General features: G+C 42.4%; 1 protein-coding gene across 1 annotated transcript in view; it reads right to left on the bottom strand.

The window, feature by feature from the left end:
• nrp1a (neuropilin 1a) overlaps positions 1–6,864 on the bottom strand; it is a gene marked incomplete at its 5' end in the record, with an annotated part of 118,995 nt that extends 112,131 nt beyond the window's left edge. The window contains 5 exons of the mRNA XM_080855536.1: positions 5,655–5,681; positions 5,798–5,815; positions 6,007–6,024; positions 6,141–6,158; positions 6,828–6,864. Coding sequence (XP_080711662.1) covers positions 5,655–5,681; positions 5,798–5,815; positions 6,007–6,024; positions 6,141–6,158; positions 6,828–6,864 — 118 coding nt within the window. The remainder of the gene's footprint in view (positions 1–5,654; positions 5,682–5,797; positions 5,816–6,006; positions 6,025–6,140; positions 6,159–6,827) is intronic.
• Positions 6,865–7,500: the final 636 nt, after the last annotated feature.

The following is a 7,500-nucleotide window of genomic DNA, read 5'->3' as shown; positions in this document are numbered from 1 at the left end:
CTCTGAAGTGAGCTGATAAACACAACAATGTCAGCTAATCAATAAATGATCACTTCAGTGGCAGGAAGTGCTTTTAGCACCTGCTAGCATTGGAATCTGTTCTCCCTGATTGTCATCAGAGTCTTACTGTCTCCCTCCTCCCCTAAGATAGCGTTTCAGTTAATTCAGTGCATCCTATTGTCATCATCCTATCAATTTCTGCAATGAAAAGATATTTATTGGGCCGTTTTTCAAGGGTAGATACAGTTATACATTCCATTATAGACACTGAAATATACTTTGACTGAACAATGTGGTGTTAATACTGGAGCAGTTAAAAACAGGAAATGCCATGTTGTTATGCTATTGTCATGCTGCTGATCTTTATTTTCGGAGAACATTTCAGAGCAGGCCTTGATAATACCACTGCTGACACATATCTTTTATCAAGGGCATGGACTCCAGACAAGTTGTGACCACTAAGACTAAATTAATTCCATTCCACATGGAGCCTCACTACCTGGCATTCATATTTGTCACATGGCTCATCAGAAGGCTGCAGAATGTTCCGCTGATTTGAATGGGCCACACCAACACTCACAGGTCCGATATTTCTTTATAATGACCGCTGCAAAAATTAATGGCCGCTGCCATTGGCAACGGGTTTTGTGCTTCTGATTCACATCTTTCATAGCATTCCGTTAGAAGTCTGTTCACGTCTCGTGTGGAAATTAATTCTTACTGAAAGTCAGTAGGTAACATGTTACTAGTTTAAAGTTCTAATTGTGTGAAGAACCCCTTTTTCTCAACAAAATCATTAAAAGAGATATTTTGGAGGAATATCTTTTATCGTTTTGGCAAGTAACCGTATAATAAATTGGATAATGTATAGTCTACCGGTCAGGATCATAAAATAAATACCTTCAGGGCGAAACAAGATCCGTTTACTGTGTTTTGGTCCTGTTCCTCCTGTCAGGATTTATTGTCTTATACTGATTGGCGGACTATACACTGTCCCTGTAAGATACTGAAGAAAATTCCCCTTGATTTGACAAGATAATTTCTTATGCAAATACAATCTTCGAGACAGTGCTTTTTTGTGTTCCAGACATTAGTCCCCAGTACCCATTATGCCCTGACTGACTGCAATTGAGGCCACTCATTTAACTGATGATGTTCAACATGATCATGAATTTCAAACGAATATGTTAGAAGAAACTACCCAAAAAGGCATGAAATGGAATGAGCTGCATGAATCAGTCACTCTGGTCTAATTGCTGGCACTTTTGAACTGAAGTCTGCAGGAACACGTGTAATGCCATCATAATTAATTGAATTAGTTTCAATGTTGTGGCGAATGGATTTTTCACACAGAAGTTCTGGTATGTGCTCTTGTCAGCATAGAGAATGTGGCTCGCGGCTATTGCTTCTTTCTATTGTCATTCTCAAAACCACATGACTATTTCATTAGCGGCGAGAAACTTTCAGTCTCCTTGAGTTGAAGGCGCATATCTAAAAATAAAAAAGACATTTTCAGTGCTTCCTGTGGCCTTCTGTCGGCTAAGCTAATGGAAGCGCAGTCAGATTGCGTCTCAGCAGGGCACTGTACTATGTGGCTGCAGAGTCACTGTATCTCCTCCAAGGCTAATGGAGATGCAGAAAACTTGAAATAATGGCAGAATTCAGCTCTTGGTGCTGCTGACCTATCAATCACTCCATGACTGCATGGCGTATGTAGGTCAAGGCAACCAGTTTTAAATCAGTTCAACTTTCTAAATTACAGTCACAGTGGTCCTGGGTCCTTGAGCGGGGTGCCTTTGAGTTGGTTAAAGCCAATTTTAGTGTGTGTGTGTGTGTGTGTGTGTGTGTGTGTGTGTGTGTGTGAGTGTGAGTGTGAGTGTGAGTGTGTGTGTGTGTGTGTGTGTGTGTGTGTGTGTGTGTGTGTGTGAGTGTGAGTGTGAGTGTGAGTGTGTGTGTGTGTGTGTGTGTGTGTGTGTGTGTGTGTGTGTGTGTTCAGTGTGTTTCAGTGTGCACTTTCAGCAAGGTTATAGCACGCTTGGCCAGTGAACAGTAGCTACGGGCCCAATTAAAACCTTTCCCCTCCACCCCACGTCCTCCACAGCCTCATAATGAGGCTAATTGTTTACTCCATGTGAAAGTGCATCATGGGTAATATCCACAGCCCCTACCCCACCACCCTGTCTTGTCCATCGGGAGATTTCACCTGCTTTACTGGCCACTGTCATTAACATGAGCGTTACAGGGCTTGGCACAATTACAGTTGGCTTAATGAGAGATCGCTGACAATTCATTACTAGCAGCACAAGCTCCCTCATTCAATTAAATAGGAGAGACACAATTACATACCAATGTCCATACTCAGGCTTGAGATTTGCTGATTTACCTCATACATCAAGGATTCATGAGTCCATCTGTCTGAGGTGGCATTCAATTCTGCCTGGGTCTGTGCAAATACCTGACATTGTCAAAAGAATGGTCCTTTTATATCTGTCCTGTTTCTGCATTTATAGCTAAATGTGTGCCCTTCATTGCTCTAATTACATTTTCAGAGAAAGGGAGTTGCTCAGGCGCCTACCTCAGCAAGCCAGATCAGTGGTCAGTGGGTAGCGATTTAGGCAAGCTCAGGCAGTGACAGGACCTGATCAGTGGACAGTGGGCAGTGGTTTATGCTCAGGCTCAGGCAATGACAAGAGCTGACCAGTGGTCAGTGGTTTATGCTCAGGCTCAGGCAATGACAAGAGCTGACCAGTGGTCAGTGGTTTATGCTCAAGCTCCGGCAATGACAGGAGCTGGGTTTTCATCCAACTCATTGGCAATCTATCGCAAATGTGAGAACGGTTACATCCAAGGTTGAGAAAAAGAAAAGTAAAATAAAAAACTAAAGAAATAGCAATATGTACAGTACTGTGCAAAAGTTTTAGGCAGGTGTGAAAAAATGCTATGAACTAAAGTGTCGTTTACATGGAGCCTAGTTTGTCAATCTGATACGGATAGCTAATACAGATAGCCCTATCATACATACGAACACTCTCTATCCGCACCTTGTTTCTGCAACGATCGCAGTCCGGGGTAGAAAGTGAGTAGATTTGAATCGGTACGGGGGCTGGTGTTCGTCTGCACGGTTTCACGCAACCTGATGACGTCACTGCCCCACGTGATCTTTTCCGCCATCTCCAACCAGTATATAAATAACTTGTTCTCCCTCAAAATCTCACTCATGGTGGGCCTCGAATTCACTAACATTAACCCAGTCTTCTGATTTTTGATTAGCCCCCTATCTTGATCTAATTCTTCTTATTCAGACGTAACATAACTTTCATGACCACAAATATAAATTGGCCAGCGATTTCATTTGCTTTTTTATTCATAAATGTATGTAAAATGCTCGGAGCAATGCATCGTGGGAAATGGGATGACAGACATGTCATGTTACTGTTCCAAACTCTTTATTATCAATAGAAAAAATAATTCATTTTCGCATATCCTTTAGTCTGACCACTGATTTTATTAACCATCATAATGTAATGTTGTTAATTGGAGCTTGAATGTCTTGTGTAATTTGTTTATCCGTTTGCTGCTTCCTTTACCTTGTGCTTTTGAGTCTCTTCTTCTAGGTTTTTCACGTTTTTTCAAAAGCGCCACCCACAGGCGTGAGGTATGTACTACAGTCGGTTCACCGCAATCTGCTGCCTCCGTGTTTACGCAAATCTCTCGTTGCCAGCCTCCGTATGTACGAAATTAAAAGATTCGATTGGTGTGAAAAGTAAATCCGATTCGGAGGCCCTAGACTTCGTGTGCATTGCACCTAAGAATGCTTTGAAAAATGTAAACAATAAATGTTTATTTTGTATCCATTTACATGGTAAGACTGAGCACAGCAACAAGACACAACGTAGTTATACTGCCTCAGCAGGGTCTCTACCAGACAAAGATTTCAAAGCAGACAGGGGTTTCAAAATGTGCAGTTCAAGCTCTTTTGAAGAAGACGTTGAGGATCGTAGACGCAGTGGTCAGCCAAGGAAACTTAATGCAGCTGATGAAAAACACATCAAGCTTATTTACCTTCGAAATCGGAAGATTTCAAGCAGTGGCATCAGCTCAGAACTGGCAGAAACCAGTGGTACCCAGGTACAGACATTTACTTTCCAGGGAAGTCTGGCCAGAAGTGGTCTTCATGGAAGAGTTGCAGCCAAAAAGCTCTACCCCGACAAGGAAACAAGGCCAAGTGACTGAACTAAGCACGAAAACATAGAAACTGGGGTGCAGAAACATGGCAGAAGGTGCTCTGGACTGATGAGTCAAAATTAGAAATATTTGGCTGTAGAAGAAGGCAGTTTGTTCGCGAAGGGCTGGAGAGAGGTACAATAATGAGAGTCTGCATGCAACAGTGAAGCATGGTGGAGGTTCCTTTCCAGTTTGGGGCTGCATTTCTGCAAGTGGAGTTGGAAATTTGGTCAGGATGAATGGTGTCATCAATGCTGAGGTGGTGGTCACACCAAATATTGATTTAATTTAGAATTTTCTTCTGTTCCTTCACTGCATTTTGTTAATTTATGAAGAATTGATGAAAATAAACTGTTAACACTTCCATTTTTGAAAGCATTCTTAGTTTACAGCATTTTTTCACACCTGCCTAAAACTTTTGCACAGTACTGTATATACAAACAGTTGAATGACAAAAGCAGCATTACATTTTCTCTAAAACAAAACAAAAACAGACCTTGCAAGCTTAGCTATAAAGCCTATTTTGAACTGTACTGTACTATTTTGTAAATATACTGTATTTGATTACACTGGCCTGTAAAGCTGTTTCTAACACAGAGAACAAAAGTACAAGGTGCTTTTATATTGAAAGTTGAATACTGTATATAATAACATATAATATAATGTTTACCCAGCAGGTTTAATTGCCAGGGTGGAAGGAGGCTAAGGTTCCAGCTGAAAAGAGAAGATGCAGGTCCGACTTCAGTGTGTGTGTGTGTGTGTGTGTGTGTGTGTGTGTGTGTGTGTGTGTGTGTGTGTGTGTGTGTGTGTGTGTGTGTGTGTGTGTGTAAAGGCTTAGTTAAACATGTAAAAAGCACAGTTCATAATGAGCCAAATCTGTAGTGATAGCATCTGAGTGAGATTTGCAGTTGGACTGTATTTGCATGTTGTTTTGCCAACCGAGAGGAGCATGTTGTCTTTTAGTCATGCAGTGGAAAGCAGCCAAGCAAGAACAAAATGTTTAAACTTGGTCAAAGGGGAAAATAACCCCCACAAAATACTTACTTAAGCAAAGCCATTTTAGATCCCAACTTTATATCAGTTTGGCATTATATGAGAAACAAGATAGTACTGGACAGCTTGTAATGGACAGCTTGCAAAGTGAGTGAGAATAAAAAGAATTCTCTCTTATACACACACACACATATACACACACACACACACACACACACACACACATTATGTCTCTCTCTCTCTCTCTCTCTCTCGCTCTCTCTCTTTCTCTTTCTCTCTCTCTCCCTCTCTCTCTCTATCTGTATGTCTGCTTCTGCCTGCTTTTCTGTAACAGTACCAAGGAATAATGAAAAACATTTTTCTCATGAGGCCCTCTCTGCTCTTTGTTGTTGCTCTTGCTATGAAGGAGTTGCCCATCTTCCCAGAGCAAAGTGTACGGGATAGCAGCTCACTGGAGTAATACACTACACAACAACACAACAACGGAACATATTAGTAGAGATAGCAGATCTCTGGAGTAATCTAGAGACACTACAAAACAACACAACAACACAACATATTAGCAGAGATAGCAGCTCACTGGAGTAATCCAGAGACACTACACAACAACACAACACATTAGCAGCTCACTACACTAATACAGAGACCCTACACAACAACACAACATATAAGTAGTGATAGCCGCTCACTGGAGTAATACAGAGGCACTGCACAACAACACAACATATTAGCAGCTCACTGGAGTAATACATAGACACGACACAACAACACAACACATTAGCAGCTCACTGGAGTAATCCAGAGACACTACACAACAACACAACAATACAACATATCAGTAGAGATAGCAGCTCACTGGAGTAATCCAGAGACACTACACAACAACACAACAACACACCATATCAGTAGAGATAGCAGCTCACTGGAGTAATCCAGAGACACTACACAACAACACAACAACACACCATATCAGTTAGAGATAGCAGCTCACTGGAGTAATCCAGAGACACTACACAACACAACATGTTAGTAGATGCCATACAGATGCCTTCAGCACATTTGATCACAGCCAGCTAGAATATGCTCCTCAATTCTACGTCTTAAACACTCATTGAATTAAATATATGAAGCACTGCCTACAAATGACCATAGTGGCATAATCTCCTGTCATTCTTTTAGGGAATCTGCAGTTATTTGAGGCAGATTCTGGGCAAACCTCTACAGCCCCCTCAGCCTTATCACTGGTGTATTTGAGTCACCAACCTGGTTTGAATTTATGGATATGTTTCTTAAATCATGACTAATCCTTCATGTATTTTTCAGCTACCCAGCTTACATTTACATCCACCTGCCTTGTGTTTGTCTCTGAGGGCTGAGAAAGAGAGTGAGAGAGTGCATATATATTTTTTAGAGATCTTAACATCTGCGGACAATCAAAAAACGATTTTAAACTTTAATTTTATTCTTTATTTGGACAAAGCCAGATACCCCTAATTGCTGGCCTGTATTTAAGAGTATAACATCTGAAATATCTTCAGCTTTTAAAACATGTGTAGTGTCTGCCCCCTCCCTCCCCCCTCCAGCTGTGTAAGCACATTCTGGACTCAAACCTGCAACCTTGGCCACGGCAGGCAGCATGTACACCATGTACCCTTCCCAGGCACTGTCTCACAAAAGAACCTCACTGTACCACATGGGTCACAGCAACACCTCATTGCACCACATGGGTCACAGCAGAACCTCACTGCACCACATGGGTCACAGTCGAACCTCACTGCACCACGTGGGTCACAGAAGAACCTCACTGAACTACATGGGTCACAGAAGAACCACATGGGTCACAGTCCAACCTCACTGCACCACATGGGTCACAGAAGAACCTCACTGAACCACATGGGTCACAGAAGAACCACATGGGTCACAGTCGAACCTCACTGCACAACATGGGTCACAGTAGAACCTCACTGCACCACATGGGTCACAGTAGAACCTCACTGCACCACATGGGTCACAGTAGAACCTCACTGCACTACATGGGTCACAGTAGAACCTCACTGCACCACACGGGTCACAGTAGAACCTCACTGCACCACATGGGTCACAGTAGAACCTCACTGCACTACATGGGTCACAGTAGAACCTCACTGCACCACACGGGTCACATGGGTTAGAGTAGAACCTCACTGTACCACACGGGTCACATGGGTTAGAGTAGAACCTCACTGTACCACATGGGTCACATGGGTAAGAGTAGAACCTCACGTCACCACATGGGTCCCAAGA

Source organism: Sprattus sprattus (genome assembly GCF_963457725.1).
Source record: "Sprattus sprattus genome assembly, chromosome: 17".
NCBI lineage: Eukaryota > Metazoa > Chordata > Actinopteri > Clupeiformes > Clupeidae > Sprattus > Sprattus sprattus.
Note: the sequence above shows the minus strand (reverse complement) of the source record. Positions and strands in the feature narration are given on the sequence as shown.